Raw genomic sequence first — 21,087 nt, 5'->3', positions numbered from 1 at the left:
TCAACGTTTGTGACGAAAAAATATGTGCAAACTGTAATGAACCAGAGATCAGTTAGTTCCTCACTTTCTGTGGTGATGCTGAGAACGTTCGCTAGCTTAAGTCAAAGTTAACCTGCCTAGCGTTTTCAACTCGTACATTACATGTCACATCTTGATGTCACTTGTCTTTACAGGACGCATGCACATATTCCAGGTAATCACTGGCAGTGTGAAAGTGCAAAATCTAGCGCCCCGGGAACAATTGCTGGGACACATTACCTGTGTATTTTGCGGAATTGCAGTGTGAAAGGGGCTTATGTTTATTTTTTGCTGAAGATTACACTTAACAGTTGTTTAAATCAATAGTTATTTTTTTATTTTTATTTAATCTAGATAAATAAACTTTTAAACTTTAAAATAGTCTATTAAGAATAATCATTGCACATCATCGCTTCCAAAAGGGGGTTTTCACAGCGAAGCCATAGAAGAACCAGTTTTGGTTCGACAAAGTACCTTTCAGTGAACAGTTCTTCAAAGACACATTTCTTTTTAGTGTGAAGAACATTTTAATAATCTAAAGAACCTTTTTTCCACTGTAAAGAACCTTTTGTGGAAGGAAAAGGTTCCACAATTTTTTGTTCTATTAAAAAAAGAAAGTCATACAGGCAAATTTTGGGGTGAACTATTCACAGTAAGGCAGTAAGATAGTGACGCAGCCATTGTGTGTGACCTCTTTGATCCCAGGTGCGTGTGGGGTGTGATTGGTGATTCCCTCCATGTCAAAGAACAGGTCACGCTTGCCTTTCTCCAGTTCTCTTCACCTTTCTCTCACAAGGCTTACGCATTCTCAACTCAACAAACTTTAAAGAGACAGGTGAAAGAGCCTTGATTTAGAATGTCTAAAGCTATAGATTAGCAAACTTTACTAGGATTTCAGGATCAAACAGCAGCTATTGAGTCTGAGATAGTTCAAGATTAGTGAATCCTTCAATAAGCATGCTATCTTTGAGAAAACAGATCGAGCATAGAGGTTCATTTGGTGCCCAGTCATACTAATGTGATCTATGTGGGAGGTCTGTTGTGACACATTAGTGCCAGAGGGGGAGGGTGGGCATCATGTTGAAAAACACCCTGTTCTCAGTCAGCATAAAGCCAACAGAACACAACCCAGAGATGAGTCGAAGAGATAGTTCAGCCAAAAAATTAAAACCAACATTCATGTCATTCCAAATCTGGATGACTTTATTTTTTCTGTCGCACACGAGTTTAGCTACTCTTTTACTTACAATGAAAATGAAAATGTATAGTCTTGCACAAAGCACCATAAAAGTGCTCTATATGACCTCTGTGATCTAAAGTCTAGGTCTTCTAAAGCCATATGCCAAAGCTCCAAAACGTCTTGGTTAGGTTCATTTTAAACATCACATGAAAGTCACAACCTGGCATAAAATATCTTGAAGCATCTCATATATACATGCATATATCTAGATGTTTTCATTGGGCACACGCACCTGGCCCTAAGTTAAGTGCAGTGTCTTCTACAAACGCAGTTAAAGGCAAGGTGATGAGTAGATTGAAGTTGGGCTCAGGTGGTTGTGCTGTGGGATGTGTTTTTCATACATTTATTTATTCTTGGAGACTGGCCACAATTTTAAAACTGATCGATTTTCAAAAAGGCTTCGTTGAATAAACATGAGTAACGTTACGTACTGCACGTTTAATAATAATAATTCCTTACATTTATATGTTTAAATATCAAAACGAGGCACAGGAGTTTTTATATCACTGTTTTTCTGAAGGAAGACTTGCATGTTATATGCCTGATAAAGCAGCGTGTGAGCGTACCAGCTCTGCTTTGTTTACAGCTGTTACTGGGGAAACCTCTATTTCTCGCACTTTATGTCTATGCTTTAAAACATCTCCTGCTGGCAAAGAATGAATTTGCATTTTCGCTTAGTCCGCCCGATCCACACAGCAAAAATATTTAGTTTGTTATAAAAAAAAATCTACTCTAGAGGGACTTGGGAGTTGTTATTGATTCTATTTGGAAGTCTACCGGAAGTTAAGTTAGGTCCACAAAAGCGCGCATGCACAGTAACGTTTGTTTATGTTGTTGCCCTTGAAACCGTATATATATATATATATATATATATATATATATATATATATATATATATATATATATATATATATATATTAGGGCCGGGACTCGATTAAAAAAAAATAATCTAATTAATTAGAGGCTTTGTAATTAATTAATCGAAATTAATCGCATATTAATCGCATATAAATATTTGACCTGAGAACAGTGAGAAGTAATTTTTTTTTTCACATGGATTTATAGTATACCATTGAATAATGACTGAATACATAAGCTTAAGCAACAAAATATTGTTTATTTTTGTTCAGCCAAGTCTAGCAGACCAGTGCAATTTTTGCCATGAAGTGTAGCAATAGCATATTTAGAAACAATTTAGAAATAGTACATTTCAGAAATTCAGGAAGCTTATAGGTGCTGGAACCTTCTGTAAAGTGTTTTTTAAGTAAAACACAATACTGTCAATTACATTCAGAACATTGGAAACACTGACTATTAGAAAACATCTCTCTGTTGCTTCAGAGGCCATAACATACTAAGTCCAACTCTCAATAACCTTGGCCAAAACGATAAAGAGTTCAACATAAACTGCCAGTAGCACCAACAAAATAATACATAGTTCAACATAAAGTGTAAAGTCCACGCTAGCTGCTATATGTTTTGCGTTGAGGTGATACTTGAGGCTCGATGTGCTGCTGTGATATGCTAGTTGGTGCTCCAGTATAATCGGTCCGCCGAAACTCATCCAGTGAGAAACGTTCCGCGGTGCAAAAATAAGTTCTTAAAAATGCGGGAATTATTTTTCGGTAATTAATTAATCTTAGTTAACGCGTTATTTTTTGTGTAATTAATTAATCTCAATTAACGCGTTAAAGTCCCGGCCCTAATATATATATATATATATATATATATATATATATATATAATAGTTCTAGTTCATAGTTCAATATATAAAATAGATCATATATACAGTGTTTCTTCATTTCATTTTTGCTCTGCAATACTGGATTCTGATTGGAAAATCATAGTATATTATATTATAATAGTAAGCAATACAATTTAGTATCACAAAATAAATGGCAAAAGAAATTGCATTTATACTGTTAACTGTATATACACACACACACACTCGCTGGCTACTTTATTAGGTACACCTTGCTAGTAACAGGTTGGACCCCCTTTTGCCTTAAGAACTGCCTTAATTCTTTGTGGCATAGATTCAACAAGGTGTTGGAAACATTCCTCCGAGATTCTGGTTCATATTGGTCTGTCTCCTGTTCTTAGCTGACAGGAGTGGCACCCGATGTGGTCTTCTGCCGCTGTAGCCCATCTGCTTCAGGGTTCAACGTCTTGTGTGTTCAGAGATGGTATTCTGCATACCTTGGTTGTAACGAGTGGTTATTTGAGTTACTGTTAGCTCTCTATCATCTCTAATCTGTCTGCCCATTCTTCTCTGACCTCTGACATCAACAAGGCAATTTCGTTCACACAACTGCTGCTCACTGGATATTTTCTCTTTTTCAGACCATTCTCTGTAAACCCTAGATATGGTTGTGCATGAAAATCCCAGTAGATGAACAGTTTTTTAAATACTCAGACCAGCCCGTCTAGCACCAACAATCATTGCACGTTCAAAGTCACTTAAATCCTCTTCCCATTCTGATGACCAGTTTGAACTTAAAGTCATCTTCACCATATCTAGATGCCTAAATGCATTGAGTTGCTGCCATGTGATTGGCTGACTAGCAATTTGTATTACCAAGCAATTGAACAAGTGTAACCTAATAAAGTGGCCGATGGAGTGTGTGTCTGTGTGTGTGAGTGAGTGTGTGTGTGTATATATATATACACACACACACACACACACACACACACACACACACACACACATATAAAAAATATAATTTTGAAATAAAGACTTTACATTACCCCTTATGTATGTTCTAATTAAAATATGTCTGAAATATTTCCTTTTGTTTTGTGAAAACAGAAAATGAAGCTGGTATGTATGTAGGGCTGCTTGATTAAATAAAAACAATTTAATAATTGTAAAACAATAATAATTAAACATTTACAGTGGTAATGTGAAATACACTTATTATTATTATTATTATTATTATTACTATTATTATTATTATTATTAATACAGTAAATACAGTAAAATTTTACAATACAAAATATATTTGTATAATAATAGCAATAATAATTATTATCATTATTATAGCCAACCTAGAGTTTTTGTGTAAGAAATGTCAGTTTATATCATTCATTAAAAAAAATGACTTTTTCTCCCAAAGTCATGAAGCCCTTTTTGTACAGTTAGGTAAATGAAGACATATCTTTCATTTTGTCAAATACTGCTTTAACTATAATTTTGAAATGTTTATCATATTGGCAACACAAAGCCTTTTTCTATTCAAAAAGACAGATAAGGCCCATGTACTTATCACAGATCATTGAAGACTGACTGTTTCAAGACTCCTCAGAGTTCAGTGAGAGGTAGGGAGTTTGTGTTTGCTTGTTGGGCTTCGCATTTGTCTTTAAGGTGAGGGAGTCACAACTTCAGGAATGAAAAACAGCGGGAGATGTAATTCATGTCAGCTGGGGCTGAAACAGAAGCTGATCTTTTTTGTTGCTGATCAGACAGACTGATGTTTCCCACTTTTGTGTGGGTAACAGGGACACAGTGTATATGTGGCAGTATAACTGGGTTAGTGTGTCCCATTGTTAGGATAATATCTAGGTTTTTACAGGAACTCTCTTTCAGTTTGTCGCCCACAATTTCTCCTCCCCTGTGTTCTGATACACACACAGACACACACATAGCTGGTCATCATCCTGCAAAAACAATGTGGTTTCAGACATCCTTACTCTTGTTATTTGAAACTCTGTCAGCACGTCCAAATATTCAGCGGTGGTTTCCAGACGTGGGTTTGCAGGGTACGCAGGAAAACTGCCCCGAATGTTAATAACACAGAGCAGCGTTTTGACATACATGGGCCTTAGGCATCTGTCTCCTCTCTGTCTCAGAGTTTCATTGGTCAGTGAATGACACAGTGTTTGATCTGGATTTGCACATTTATTCAAAATACATTCAGAATTCCTATATACATAACCTTGAAGATGAATTCATTTATTTATTTTTTACATTGAGGAGCCATAAAGATCTGTAACATATTCTCTTAATTAACTCCTAATTACCGCTTACTGATAGTAAGTAAGGTGTTTGTTGTCGTAGTAAAGTTTAGGAATGGGGTAGGGTTAAGGAATCTACAATATTGCCATGCAGAATAAAGCATTAATATGTGCTTTAAAAGTACTAATAAACAGCTAATATGCTATAATATGCATGTTAATAAGCAAATAGTTTATAGTGAGTAGTGTTCCCTAACTTAACGTGTTTTTAAAAAATCTTTACATATATGAAATTCTTAGTAGTTTGTAAAAGGAGTCCCAAAAAGTAGTGCAGCATGTTATTGTTATTTCTTAGAATCTCTTTTTAGCAAAACTGCTTATTAATATATGAAAAACAATTGTTTGACTAATCAAAGTCACGTGGAGCAACTAACAGGTGGAACCATGCAGACAGAAAAACATACAAGAGGAAATTATTTCATATATAGGACCGCAGCAGGCCCTCATGATGTGTGTCAAAGGTAAATAGACCTAAGTCTTCTAAAATATCAGATCATTTCATACTCTTCAAATCGATTTGGCTCATTAACCTTGTCCTCGTAGACACAAATTTTGTTACCACATCATCATATGGAAAATATGTTGCAAAGAATTTTGTTTATGCACATGTAATTTTGTTCATATATCTTTGTAAATTTTAGTACTTTACTTTCTTGTCCTTTCTGTTTACTTATGTTTATTATTATTTATAAGTATTGGTTTCATCTTATCTCTTTTCATCTTTCATCTTATGCTTTTTGAAGTTGTTTTGGTTTATTTAAAAAGGTTTTCTTTAGTTTAGTGTTGTTGTTTTCATTGGTTTTTGTTTGTTTGTTTCATTTAGTTTTGCTTAGCTTTGTTCCATTGTATTTGTTTCCCCCCATTTTTTGTATAATAAAATGTATAACAAGGCAAGGTTAGGTAGTTGAATATATAAATTGTTACTATTTTAGTAAGTTGAAAGGCGGTATTCATTAATTGAAAATTAAACAAAAACAAATGAAACAAACATGAAGTTTGCTTTCCTAAGAACTTGGCAGACGTTTTTTAGACTCTTCTTTCTTTCTCTCAGATAGGAAAACACCATGTAGGTCTTTGCCTCAGATCTCCTTTGACAAGATATTCTGCACAAGATATTCTGCTAATCTGATTATCCGGCAATGTTTAAGGAAAAATCATTGTTAACTTGTTTGTTCCAGGCTTTTTCAGAAATGTTTGTTTGAGAAGATAAGAAAAACACCATTTGAGGCAAACAATGTACTTCTGTTCACCTTTCTGTTTACCTGAAGACTTAAACAGGGACATATTTGAGATACTTCGGGATGTTTTAAGCTTAGATAAGGCTTGGAGGCAGTCGAGGAGAAGGAGATTTGCTCCCCAGGTGTTGGAACAATGGCTTGTTTCTGGAGGCCATGGGTGGATGGACGCAGTCGGGGCGCCTCAGTGAAGCTGTGCTAAAGGACAGAGAGGTCTGAGCAAATAGGGCCAGCGTCTTAGTCACAATGAGTGAGGCGGCTGCTCTCGGGTTGGGGTGGGGTGGTCGAGGGAGGGTGTGAGAGAGAAAGGCAGCAGCCCTGAAAATGGGGTGTGAATGCAGAATGGGACCAGCGGGATGAGACTGTGAGTTTAATAAGGCTTTGTGTGTGGGTAGGGGGGTTCAAATAGCTCTACTTTAGGGACCAAATTGTGTACACACATTGTAAAACCTGAGAAAATCTCTCACTGGGGAAATTCTCAAAAGTTAAAATGGTTTATTGACAAAGTTATTTTTTTTTTATTCTAAATATATAAGAAGTTTTTTTCTTAGAAGCAGGATGCGGGTTTGGGTTGAGTACGATCAGCTTTATATAGGCTAAAAACTGTGGTTATGGTATGTCCACATTTAGATAGCTAAACATGTGTGTAGGTCTTCAGAGTTTTACTAGAAATATCCACACATGACTGAGGTTTCTGTAAAATTATGTTTTCATGGTTCTGATTTGTCCTTTAAGTGACATTTGTGGCTATAGTCCACAATAATCTAGTGTAAAAAGACCTCAAGTATATCAGTGCTTTTGTCTTGTTTAGAATAAAATAAATAAATAAAATCTAAACATATTTAATAAATAAATACATTTACTAAATTTGCTTATTAAATAACCAAATTTCATATTTATAAAAAAAAAGTATTTGTTTTGACATTGTTTAGAGTATAATTTAATATGGCAGAATAAATGTATTTTATTTTGGTCGACTGGCAGATTTTTCTCAAATTTTTCAAATGCAAGCTCAATTTCATGACTTCATATGAAAGTTTTACTTCATAACAAAGCCCCAAGGGGAGCTATAGTAGGTAAAAGCCCAAGTTGTCTTCTTTTATGGCCAACTCATTTTTTGGTCAACTCATAGGTTGAGGGTTTTGCTGATTAAAACGGCTGTTAGCCCCTGCTGGAAGATGTAATAATAGCTGCAGTATCTGGGCACAGCATCTTCATGTACGGAGCCTTGCACATGATATGCAATAGCCATGATTAAATTAATACAATGGAATGAAATCACAATTAATGTAAGATTATTACATATTTATTACATATTAAGTAGTAGTTAATCACATTTGCCATACACTTTACTCCCATATGCGATTCATACACTTGGCAGATTTCTCTATAATGTACTTTTTTCAAAATGCTTCTGTAATGATCATGTCATCTGAGGATAAAACTTAACTATTTAATGTTTGATTCATTGCTCTTATGTCATACTCCAGGGTTTCTTTGCCCATTTATGTACATACAGTACACAATCCAGATAAAGATTAAAGACACAAACATTTGTGGCTCTATCATGCACCCAGCACAATGCGACGCAAGGCACAGCGCAAGTGTGTTTGCTAGTTTCAGTCCTTATGTTTTAAACAATCACATTTAACTTGAATCCCTTGTGAACCAATCAGACAAGCCAAACGAGTGCTGAGCTCCAGCCATTCCCATGAAGCACTGCAAATGAAAAACAATAAATCTGCACATTTTTCATATATATTTACAATCAACAACTTTAAATGGATATTTTTCCATAATTTTTAATTCAGTTAGGTCATTTGCAATGGTTCATGGGATTGTAGTTCTTTTTCTGTCATTACAGCCATTAAAAACACTTTTTGTCTGATTTTCATTTACTTTTTCGCTTTGAACTGTTTGTAATGTTTTGATTCACCTTATAGCTGGTTGGCTTGGTTCAGGGCTTATAGCACTTTAACAAAGTTTTTATTTATTTAAATTTTTTTATCTAATACACAAATACAATCTATGCAAGATCACACATTAGTATATACTAAACCCAGACCTCATTACATTATTAGTGCATCTTGTTTTAAGCAGTATTTAGTGTTATTTATTGAACAAAGACAGTGATTAAGGATATGATTAATGCAGTTTTGAGGTGAAATTCATAAAACCAAGTCTCATTGATCACTCAATCACAAGCACACCATGTGCTCCGAGGCCAACCCATCTCGGGTGTTGTTGACACATGCAGACCCCCTCCTTCCAGCAGGAGCTGTGCCACTGACCTCATACCGCTGAGGGGAGGGAGACGAGTGATGAGGTTGTTGTGTAGCCACTTCACCCCTGAACCCTCGCCAACGTCTCTCTCCTCCACCAGTCACTTGCCAAGGACGTGGAAATCCCATAATAACCCGTCTCCACGGCACCCCACCAGCCCAGCTCCCTACTTCCCAGATGTTTCCAATTAAAAAGGAGGCCTTTCAGTCCGGGCCTATTTTCTGCATGCTGGGAGAAAGAGCGAGAGAGAGACAGAGAGCAGGTTGCAGAGAGATAGAAAGGCTGAAGGGAGGAAAAAATAACTTTCTTTATAATACAAAAAGGCGGTTGAGGGTAGAGAGTGACATTTGAAAAGTCACAGTAGCTGGACACTTGTTTTGATCGCAGATATCTGACGAGCGGAAGATGAGAAGATGAATAGTATAACTCATGTATGAGTCAGACAAAGATTTTCAGTATAAAATCACGCCTGTGGTCACAAAATCTGGGTCTCGTTTTGAAAAATGCTGTTTTCTCTCTGCTTCATTGAAGGTGTGCTGCCAAATATAATCATGACACACAAAAGACACATGGTCTGTATTTTTTCAGTTGGTGTGGTGGCAGCTGCCAACAGGTCTGTGTGTGCCACTCAAAACCTCAATGATGCCACAAAAGAGACGGCCAGAAAGTAAAGAAAGGGTGGATTTTAAATGAATAGTTCACCCAAAAATGAAAATTGTGCCTTTATTTACTCAGCCTCACACACAAAGCTATTGTCTGGATTCAGAAGACTTGGAATATGCAGTAGTATTACATTATTCAATTATTAAAGTTTTATTATTAATAGTATTATTATTAGTACTAGTATTAAATTATTACAATTTAAAATAATTATTTTCTAAATGCCATAAAATGACATGGTGAATCTATTGCTTATTTGAAATGTTTCTAATTTTACTTTTTTCCTTGCTGAACAAAGTATAAATAAAAAATAAATAAAAAAATTCTTACTGACCCCAAACTTTTCCATGATTGCTTTATACCATACATTAATAATTCATAATTTCATGTTCTCAATATTTTTTACAAAAACATTAATTTTGTTGACTTATTTGTCGCTTATAAGTCTCGCTCCTCTCAGTTCTCTTTATTGTAAAGCAGAATCTGATTCTCAGGACAGTTAATTAATACAGCAAGAAATAAAAATAAATATATAGTTTAAAGTACTGGGCACATTATAGTAATAAGAATATGGAAATAGCTTGTATGGAGTTTAGATTTAGCTTATTTTCCTATGATTCGGTCATTGCTGATGTGGTATGGTGGCCTAGAGCATTCTTCAGAGTATTGCCAGCCATGTGAAGCTGTGCCAGTGTGGTTTAGCTTTCAACTTCTGCGAGATCAGTGCATCTACAAATGTGGGTCATCAGCAAGGCTGCAGAGAATCTGCCTGCAGAATTACACAAAAAGTTCTTACATTCCTCAGTCAATGTATGCACCTCTTACACCAAATATATTGTCTAATTACAATGATTTTCCCCAGAAAATTGATAAAACCTGCTTACCATCTTACCAAGTGCCTTGTCTTCATGCACAGACTTCAAATGACCTTGAACAAATTTGAACAAAGAGAGTGTTTTACTGTTGGTGACCTATCATTAACAGGAGTTTAACTGAGTTTTCTCTAAGGCTGTGGCTTAAACATTAGTACACAATCTAAAATGCATTAAAAGCTTGTTAATGTGTTTTTTTTTTTCACGTGTTGATAAAGCTGCCTTTGTTCTCTCATGGCCTCAAGCTCACAATCTCAGTGTGTTTCCTTTGGCAGCTTGGGCACTAGTGGATCTGAGGATGGAGGACACTGTAGAGGTTTACATGGATGAGTCTGCAGAAATCCCCTGCCTGTATAACTTCACCGAGCAGCCCATGATGGTCATGATCCAGTGGTTCGTGGTGAGTCCTGAAATCTCTCAGGCTCTTTCATACTTTTTCATTTAAAGGGATAGTTCACCTTCAAATTCTTCCAAAATCTCTGTTCATCTTCAAACACAATTGAATATATTTCTAAAGAAACCTAGAAACCTTATGTCCATGCATTAAAAAGTCCACGCAACCAAAATCTTTACACTGCAAAATGTTTGCAAAGGCACTTTAAAATAATCCATATGAATCAAGCAGATTAATACAAGTGCTCATACCGATGCTTGTTTCCACTACTAAATAAAAATAAAAAAAGCTAATTGGGTCTTTTTATCTTACAATTCTGACTTTTCATCTCGCAATTTCTCAGAATTGCGAGTTTATATTGCAAAGTTCTGACTTTATAACACATTTGCAAATCAAAATTGTGAGATATAAAAAATAGTCAGTCTTTTTACCCCTTAGAATTGGACTTCATAACTTGCAATTTCAATTTATATCTTACAATTCTGAAAACAAGTAAAAAAAAAAACCAGAATTGCAAGATATAAACTCACAAATGCGAGAAAAAAGTCAGAATTGCGAGTTTATGTCTGAATTTATTTCTCACAATTGGAAATTTACGAGGATGAATAAATGATGACAGAATTTCCATTCTTGGGCCAACTAAGACGTTAATGTTTCTAGATATGTAGATATGTGGATATTTGTGCTCAGACTTCACCTGGCGGTTGTAAAAATTACTCAAATGTCCCTTGGACTTACATTTGAATGAGAAACTTGAGTCAAATCTACAGACCATTTACCAAGTTTTACTTCCCATCATCCTCAGCAGGAACGTGAAGGTCACCGGGTCCGAATCTCATTCAGCGATCTGACCATGCAGAAGGTGGATGAAGACACGAGCTACAGCGATCGTATCAGTGTGCAATCAAACAGTGATGGAGAAACTCTGACCATTCAGGATGTTAAGCTGTCTGATGAAAGAGAGTTTTTCTGTCAGGTCAGTGGATTGTCAGCAGGCAGTGCAGAGGGCAAGACTCTCTTGAAGGTTTTTGGTAAGTCTCTTCTGTCAATTGAACATTCTCGCTAAACGGCTTAATGTTGTTGCTTCTTTTCCTTTAATTTATATGTAAATGTGAACTTGCTGTTTTTCAGACCCCCCAGAGCCTCCCGTCATTGAAGGTGTCCTGTCAGGAGTTTCTGTGTCTGGTGAATCCCCAGCTAAGGTACATCATGCTCTCAGATTCTCTCTGTGTGCATATATGATGTTTGTGTCAGTTATTTATGGTGGATTTAAGCCGACACATTTTTTGGATTTGGTTAGGTTGCGTCTTGTGAGACCAGGGAAGGTTTTCCCAAGCCGAACATCACATGGTACCGTGATCACATCCCCATCCACCCGACTAGTGGCTGTGAGTAAAAAACTGACAGATTTATTATATATGTATTTTTGTCTATATATTATTATCATTAATTTATCTTTAAATACAGTATAATATAACTGTATAATTTTAAGTTCTTCAATATTAATTATTTTATATGAATTAATTTGTATTCAAATGTCCTAAAGTTTGGGGTCAGCAGGTTTTCTCTTATATTCTTGAGAGGTAATGCTAACAAAGGCTTATTTATCAAAAAGAAAAGGAAAAAAGAAAAAATATTTTTACAATTGAATTGACTAACCATTTTTATATATTTAAAAATGTATTTTGTTCCAGTGGTGGTAAAGCTGAATTTTCAGTAGGCTTTACTCCAGTCTTCAGTGACACATGGTCCTTCGGAAATTATTCTAATATGCTGATTTACTTCTAAAGAAACATCTCTTCTTACTAAAAATTCTGGAAACCGTTGTTCTGCTTAATATTTTTGTGGAAACCATAATACCTCCTTCAGGATATATATTGTGCATGACTCATCAGTGCAGATTATACAAAGAGAAATGGATTTATGTGTGTAATTGTACATTAAAGAACAATAACTTGCCTCACATCTGAAACTAGAGATGTACATATGTTAAAATTCTAATAAGCCGACAGTTATTTTTTATGTTTTGGTCATTAACTGATAAGCAGAGATAAATAAATAGCAAAATTGCTACAAGTTGTCCAACCTTAAAGCTGAAATTAATTGTTTTAAATGCCACAAAAGAATATAGGCATTTGAAATTTGCTAAAGATTACATTTAACTTTGTAATTTTAGGCGAGTGTAAGATGACAGTTAAGGTAATCTACATTTAAAATATAGTAAATGCACAATTAATTATCTAATATTTTAATAGCTTATATTAACTAATTAGAAAAATTGCTTATTATTCACAATCCACTAATGGCCAATAGCAGAGTTCCAAAAACCAGCTAGACTCCTTAAGATGGTATGACCTGTTTTTTCCAGCAGGGTTTATATGAAGAATTAAGCTCTGTTTCCTCTTGAAGGTTGCCACTAATGGGAATGTATGTCTGGTGGTGTGTGTGTTTCATGTCAGTGGCGAACATGGTAACTCTACTGACGAAGGAATCCAGTGGTCTATATACAGTGCAGAGTGAGTTGCATTATAAGGTGACCAAGGAAGACAAAGACGCCCACTTTTCCTGTGAAGTTAGCTATTTTGTCCCAGGAGCTGTCAGGACATCCGAGTCCAAAGGCATCAATATTACAGTTCACTGTAAGTTCATTTATGAATAAGAGTTTTGGATGAAATGGAATGTGATACATTCAAAGTCTTGCAGCTGTGACTACTGTATTTTTCGCACTATAAGTCGCACCTCAGTATAAGTCGCATCAGTCCAAAAATACGTCATGACGAGGAAAAAGACATATATAAGTCGCACTGGACTATAAGTCATATTTATTTAGAACCAAGAGAAAGCATTATCATCTAAAGCCGCGAGAGGGCGCTCTATTTTTTCAGTGGTAGACTACAGGAGCACTGAGCAGCATAGAGCACCCTCTGGCGGCTGTAGGCGGTAATGTTTTCTCTTGGTTCATTTCTCTTGGTTTATGTCAAATTAATTTTGATAAATAAGTCACACCTGACTATAAGTCGCAGGACCAGCCAAACAATGAAAAAAAAGGTGCGATTTATAGTCCGGAAAATACTGTAGCTAAATAACACTGCTTGGTTATTTGGATTTGTGCTGGGTGCTAGTCCAAAATCCCACTTCACATAACTGCATATACATCATATTTTATCTCACTGGCTATGATTCTGTCTTTAAACATAGTATTTTTACTTTAATTGTGGAAAAAACTGAATTATTTAGCTGATAACACTCTTTTTGTGAATATTAGGTTAAAAGATCACATTAGATCTGACATGGTTTTGTTTTATGTTTTTTATATTTCACATAGCTTTAGAATATTACAGAGTGCTGTGTAAATTACTTCCAAATTGTAGCCATTTACCCCTTAAAGATTACATGATGTAAATTAGCAGCGTAAATTATTAGATTACACATTTGAAATGCTACTTTTTTGACTGTTTTACTTTTGACTCAAGTCACATTGATTTAAATAGGATTATTTTGTACCACACTGATAAAAATAGAACGATGACACACCTACAAGGGTCTATGCTTTGTCAGCACTGACTAAATGACTGAATATGAGAATTATGTTGCCTTAGCATGATACATTTGAATGAAATAAGATTCATGGCCCCTTGCTCTTTGTGTATGTGCATATGTCATATAGACCCCACGACCAGCGTGGAGATATGGAAAGAATCGCCCGAGGGCTTGGTCAAAGAGGGGGACACAGTGGAGCTCCGTTGTCAAGGCGATGGGAACCCCCCAGCACCCATCATTTTCAACCGAGAACAAGTGAGAATAGCCTCTTTTTCTCTTTTATTTGGATCCGTTTTTTTTTTTCTGAATGGGAGGCTGTAAACCATTGAGGAGAAGCAGACATAGTAGATGTCTGGCCCAGACAATGTGCTTGATATGCTCAGAGTGAACAGTACCGTTACTGATTTGCAGCTTTAAGTGTTTAATAAGCATTTGTTTTAATGACAATATGACAAAATGACAACAGTGGATTTCAAATGTTTCAGATGGCAGAATTAAAGCAGAAACCAGAGAAGTACTAATGATCTCAAAACAACTACCTGCAGTTTTAAATGGCGCAAAAAAAGAGAAAAAAGTATTTTCCAATCCATGCTAAAAAAGCCAGTCTATAAAAGTGCCAAATTGCTTTTTTTCTTATTTTACTGAAATAACTAACTAATTAGCTAATAAACCTTAGATTGTTTCCTAGCTAAAACAATTTAGACTAAACCCCCTACATACATAAATGTCAGTGTTTAATAATGTTACACTACTGAAGTGAGAAAATGAACACTAATTAGTCCAGAAATCATTTAGTCAAATTTTTTAAATCTTTTTTTATTTGTTGCTTTGTGTTTTATTTTCAAAGCAACATTTTTTCGTCTAGTATTTATATTCATATTGTATTTTATTTAAGCTTTATTTCATTTAACAAAAATAATTTTTTTTGGTCTTATTTTTAATGAACAATAACAACACTGGTGAAGGCTAGACCACAGTGGGAAAACACTGCTATAGAATGACTGCTAAATAGAGCTGTTGAATGTTTAGTTTAGTGACTAAAAATTTTTTTTTTCATTCAAAAAACATAAAGGGATTGTATCATAATCTTACTCACCGTATAATATCGCTTGTGGTTTTTGGACAAAAAAAAAAACAGTTGTTATGTAGTTTTAATGATCCTCACATCTTTACAGCTATCTGAGGCATGATTCACTATGTGTTATTTTGTAATTAACTCAGCGTAAAAGAGAGAGAGATTTACGTGGTTTTTCTTCAAACTTAAATCAAATTCCATGAACAGACTAACAGAGTGACTTCCATCATAACAGTCAGACGTGGAGCTGGATTCCTCTCAGGGGCTGCTGGTCCTGAAGGAAGTGTCTCGGGCAGATAGTGGTGTGTATGAATGTCACTCTCTGGGCTTGGATGCTGTGAACCATGACGAGGTGCTGGACACCCTTCAGCTCACTGTGAACTGTGAGTTCAACTTCCAACTTCTCATTTTTACACAGATTTGGAAACTAGTAAAGAAAATGCATTCCAGGAACCACTGTGATCTAATCATCATTGTTGCCAAATATGCTGACACCTAATAATGTTGAATAATTAAAATCTAGTTCTGTTTCTATTTCAAATGTATGCTGCTCTTTTGAGCTTTCTATTCATCCAGAAAAATACTGTACAAATAAATGCAGCCTTGGTGAGCATAATAGACAAAAAAACAAAAACAATAAAAACATCATACCGACTGTTAGAGTCTATTTATTTATTTTGCAGATACTTTTTTCCAATCCCAAGTAATTCAAATCCCCAAAAAAGTCACTAGGCCTGCTTTGTTCCACATTTGCTATTTTGCAAAATACAGAAACTGTAATAAATTCAATCATTTTAATTGTAAAAATTTAAAGAATGTGAAAGCAAGAAAGATTCTGTTTTGCTTAAGCAATATGAAAGCAATACTTCACCCCAGAATAACAATTCTGTCATCATTTACTCACTTTCATTAAATGAAGCAGATATAATTCAAGTCAAGCTCACAGCGAGGCTTTTACTCTGAATTATTGAGCTTAATGTGTGTGCTCAGATCTGGACCCAGCTGTGGTGGTGCCCAAAGACTCGGAGGTTATGCTGAAAGGAGAGAGTCTGACAGCCACCTGCAATGCCCTGTCGTCTTTAGAGACCTCCACTGTGTGGTTTAAGGTAACACTGCAGTGTGATTCACAGTCTAGACACATTAGTTTGGTCTTCCACATTCTGTTTAGAGCTTCTTCTCACCCCATCCGTTCCTTACCAAATTTGTTTGTACACGTTTGTTTGTGTAGGACGGGGTTGAGGTTGGGAGAGGACACATAATGCAGCTGCAGGATGCCACGTTTGACACAGCTGGACAATATGACTGTGAGGTGACTGTACCGTCTCTTCCAGGCCTGCTGACCAGCGGTTTTGTCCATATCATCGTACAGGGTGAGGAAGAGCGCATCAAGTGTTAAAAAACGGCTGAAACTCAGCAGAAGAGCATATATTTAGTTCAAATTGTTACTGGATATGTTCCTCCAGGCGCGCCTCAGATGAAGGATGCGGAGAGAGAGATTGAGCTGACGGAGAAGGTAGGGGGTTGGGTGAATTTGAGCTGTGAGGTGAGAGGTTACCCCAGACCCGTCATCACCTGGAGCATCACCGGCAGTCAGGTGACACTGATTTCCTCTCAGCCCTCTGCTTATGTTACACTGAGCCGTGGATTGACGCTTTTGTCTTGTGTGTGTGTGTTGTAGTCTCAGAGCTGGCGTGAGGTTGTTAAAGGAGAAATGGAGGATCAAGTCTACAGCGTTGTGATGCTTAAGGTCACCACTGACACTGTTGCTGTCTGCAATTCAACAAACGACTTCGGAATAGAGACCAAGACTTACAGCATCAGGAGCAGTAAGAGGCGAATTTCCTTATTTCCACTACAAATCAGGACATCCAGTTGATCATTAATAATAAATTGTATAATAGTAATGATTATTCATCACTATTATTTTCTCTCTCTCTCTCTCTCTCTGTAAAACACATTTTTTAATTTGTGTTTTTTAATCACGTCTTTATAACCACATCAAACTGGAGACAGAGATGATACTGGCCTTCAGTCATAGAAAAAGATGCCATTAAACAAATATAAAAATAAACTGTCTTTATTTTGTTTGTACATTTATCATAGGATTGAATGTGAATTTATTGCAATGAAAAAATTATATTATTAGGTGGAATTAATCATGAATAATTGCGATTAATTTCAGAAAAATGTGCGATTATTAATTTTTTTTAATCGATTGACAGCACTATTTTATACATTATTTATTTTACAATAAAGTATGAAATTGATCATATTTAATTTACTATTCATATATGCATTTATTTTTATTTTTTTGTGTTACATTTTAATTTATTCTTCAAATGTTTTGTCAGATAATTTTTTTAATGCCACTTGAGTCACTTAGGCTCACGAAGGCTATATTTATTTGATAAAAAAATACATTAAATACAGGAATATTGTGAAATATTGTTTATATTTAAAATAACTGTTTTTAATGTAATTTATTCCTGTGATGGTAAAGCTGAATTTCCAGCATTATTTCTCCAGTCTTCATTATCCTTCAGAAATCATTGTATTATTATCAGTGTTAAAACCGGTTGTGCTGCTTAATAGTTTTATGAAAGTGTACTGTTGTAATGTCTTTATTTTACAAGGACATATATCATCATCAGATTTATTATATAATTTTAACCATTTAATTCATTTTGAACTTTTAAATGAATAGGATATGTTTGAATATTGATTGTTTGGAATCAAAAATGCTAATGTCGTCTGTTGTTTTCTCCCAGTTCCATTCCCCCAGACTCCAACAGCTAGAAAAACTTCAGGTAACTTTTTGTTCCCCCTTTTCTGTCTCTCTATTTGTCTGTTAGAAATGATAGTATGTTTTAAATCAACACCCAGTCCATTCATCCCTGCAAAATCCAACCCTTACAAACAATGAAAGATCATCTAATGTTCATGAATAATTCATGGGTTTGATATGGCGAAGCCTCCGCAGCAGCTCGGTTAGCTTGGCTCTTCGTGTCGGCCTCTGGGCATATTTCAAATTCCGTGTGAAGAAAAGTCATAGAGCAAAAAAAAAAGCAAGCGAAAATTGAAGCAGACATTACTTCAGATACAGCGCAGAATGTTTTTCCAAGATGAATGTATAATTAGTTCTATGCGAATATTTTAACAAATGTTTTGAAGTGCTGGGCTGCAACTGAGACTGTTAAACTGTTATGGTGAAGATTGTGGTGGCGGCCTGCTGTTTTTATTGAGTAGATTTAACTCATAAAATTCATTCCCAGACAATTGTTTGTCGTCTCTCTGTGTTTATTTATAGCATTTGACAACGCACCTTAATTTTCATTATTTGACTCTGAGGAATATGAGTCTCATTTCATTTTACTGAAACACTCATTATATGTTTCATACCAAACTCATTTCATATACAAGGGCATGCGTCCTTGTCATGTTACGTGCGTTTTGAATGCAAATGTTGCTGTCTTTGTTAAAAAGTGCAGTGTAATGTGTCCTTCAGTGCTCTTTTTGTGATTTAGTATGGTATTTCACTTCTGTATTTTGCCTGAAAGCATGTTAATTGCATTTCAGCATGAATTAATTGTGTCTTGTTGAAATGCTAATACTTCATTGGTTATTATATATCAGTCAGTCATGCCAATGTTGACATGTGTTGTTCTCTCTCTCTAGTTGATAATAGTGGAGTGATTATTGTGGTGATTATTGTCAGCATCCTGTTGCTGGCCATCCTGGGCAGTGTCTTCTACTTCCTGTATAAAAAGGGCAAGTTACCCTGTGGACGATCAGGCAAGCAAGACATGTATGTAATGCCTTTTCCTTCTATCCAGTTTAATAATTAACATTAGTACAGTTAGTACATTAGTACAGTAACATTAGTACGTCTGCTAAATGCATGAATGTAAGCAATGTACAGGGTTTTTAAAGTGGGGTCAGGGGACCCTTGGATGCTGGGAAATCTGTAGAAAAGATTAGAGAAAAACTGTGTGAAAATTAAATAAATACATTTAAAAAAAAATAAAGATTTCAGTTAAATGTTAAAAATTATAAAAATAAATAATAAATGCATCTAACATTACAGCACCATAGTGAATAGAATAAGTCACAATACTGTCATATAATAAATATTAATACTTTCCAAATATTTTACACATATTTATAATGTGTAAAAGTATATAATCCCTTTTACATTTTAAATTTAATGATATTCTTTAAAGTATCCTGTAGCACCATTTAAAAAACATGGTAAATTACATATGCAGTACCATGATAATATATCAAATATGTTCTACAATAAAGTACCATTTAAAAGTTTGGGGTCAGCAAGATTTTAAAATATTTCTAAAATATATACAGGTGCTAGTAATATAATTTGAATATCTTCAAAAAGTTTATTTATTTCACTAATTCTATTCAAAAAGTGAATCTCATCATTCATCACAACCAGACTGATATATTTCAAATGTTTATTTCTTTTAATTTTGATTATAACTGACAACTAAGGAAAATCCCAAATTCATTATCGCAGAAAATTAGAATATTACTTAAGACCAATGCAAAGAAAGAAACATGAAAATGAGCATGTACTTCACTCAATACTGGGTCTCCTTCTGAAAGCTCATTCTTTTCGGCATGGCATGGAGTCGATCAGTCTGTGGCACTGCTCAGGTGTTATGAGCAGTGGTTGCTCTGATAGTGGCCTTCAGCTCTTCTGCATTGTTGGGTCTGGCATATTGCATCTTCCTCTTCGCAATATCCCATAGATTTTCTATGGGGTTAAGGTCAGGCAAGTTTCCTGACCAATTAAGAACAGTGATACCATGGTCCTTAAACCAGGTACTGGTAGCTTTGGCACTGTGTGCAGGTGCCAAGTCCTGTTGGAAAATGAAATCTGCATCTCCATAAAGTTGTTCAGCAGCAGGAAGCAAAAAGGTTTTTTCTTAGTTGTCAGTTATCATCAAAATCTCCTCCTATAATAGGATTACATTCATGCAAGGTCAAAAAATGCTTTTGTTTTCTCAGAATATGCGGTTAATATTAGAACATAAGCAGGCATTATGCAAATGTTTTACCCCATGATGGCTACATTCAAATTACTAATGACTCGTCGTTTAGACTGTAGAGACAATTCTTTATTTTGTTAGACTAATTTTATCATGCAATTTCAGCTTTACAACTTTGCGGATCATTTACATTTGCATACAGCCACATTACACACTTCCTGAAAGTCAATATTGGAAATATCATAATAAGGGGGACTTCAAGCTTAATCTTTAGATCAAAAAAATATTTTTACCTAACTGAGACTTGTTATAGCACTTATATATCATTGCTCTTTTTGTTGTTTTTGATAGCTTCCACTGTCTTCATCTGTAAGTCGCTTTGGATAAAAGCGTCTGCTAAATGAATAAATGTAAATGTAAATTAAAAAACCAATTCTGTCAAGTGTGTCCAAAGTTTTGTAGTGGTAATTTGATAAGACTTTCTAACAGCGAATTGCATATGCAATGTATAATTCAGTACAGAAGTGCAGAAAAACGTCTGTGCTGCCCAATGTTGCAGTCTGGTGTATCGGTGTGTTAATCTCTACAGCATTAATGCCTACAGCACCAAGGAGAAGACTAACAAAGATGACATCGTCGTAGAGATGAAGGCAAAAAAGATAGAGGAGTCTGTGCTACTGAAGGGCGTCAACGGGGAACAGAAACCTCCCAATGACCAGGTAACCATATATAATATATACTTAACTCTTT

At 35.3% G+C, this 21,087-nt stretch overlaps 1 protein-coding gene across 5 annotated transcripts in view; it reads left to right on the top strand.

Annotated features, from left to right (window-relative positions):
- LOC127958641 (cell surface glycoprotein MUC18-like) overlaps nt 1–21,087 on the top strand; it is a 53,229-nt gene that overhangs the window by 29,218 nt on the left and 2,924 nt on the right. Inside the window, exons 2-15 of one of the 5 annotated variants that reach the window (XM_052557555.1) lie at nt 10,598–10,722; nt 11,525–11,747; nt 11,848–11,918; nt 12,017–12,104; nt 13,176–13,355; nt 14,384–14,511; nt 15,567–15,714; nt 16,322–16,437; nt 16,560–16,701; nt 16,795–16,925; nt 17,010–17,157; nt 18,100–18,138; nt 19,007–19,136; nt 20,942–21,056. In XM_052557555.1, the coding sequence (XP_052413515.1) occupies nt 10,598–10,722; nt 11,525–11,747; nt 11,848–11,918; nt 12,017–12,104; nt 13,176–13,355; nt 14,384–14,511; nt 15,567–15,714; nt 16,322–16,437; nt 16,560–16,701; nt 16,795–16,925; nt 17,010–17,157; nt 18,100–18,138; nt 19,007–19,136; nt 20,942–21,056 (1,784 nt within the window). Of the gene's footprint in view, nt 1–10,597; nt 10,723–11,521; nt 11,748–11,847; nt 11,919–12,016; nt 12,105–13,175; nt 13,356–14,383; nt 14,512–15,566; nt 15,715–16,321; nt 16,438–16,559; nt 16,702–16,794; nt 16,926–17,009; nt 17,158–18,099; nt 18,139–18,638; nt 18,973–19,006; nt 19,137–20,926; nt 21,057–21,087 lie in introns of those variants that run through there. The other 4 variants (XM_052557553.1, XM_052557554.1, XM_052557552.1 and 1 more) reach the window with 4 other exon arrangements.

The sequence above is a fragment of the Carassius gibelio genome, chromosome B5 (genome assembly GCF_023724105.1).
Source record: "Carassius gibelio isolate Cgi1373 ecotype wild population from Czech Republic chromosome B5, carGib1.2-hapl.c, whole genome shotgun sequence".
Classification (NCBI taxonomy): domain Eukaryota; kingdom Metazoa; phylum Chordata; class Actinopteri; order Cypriniformes; family Cyprinidae; genus Carassius; species Carassius gibelio.
Note: the sequence above shows the minus strand (reverse complement) of the source record. Positions and strands in the feature narration are given on the sequence as shown.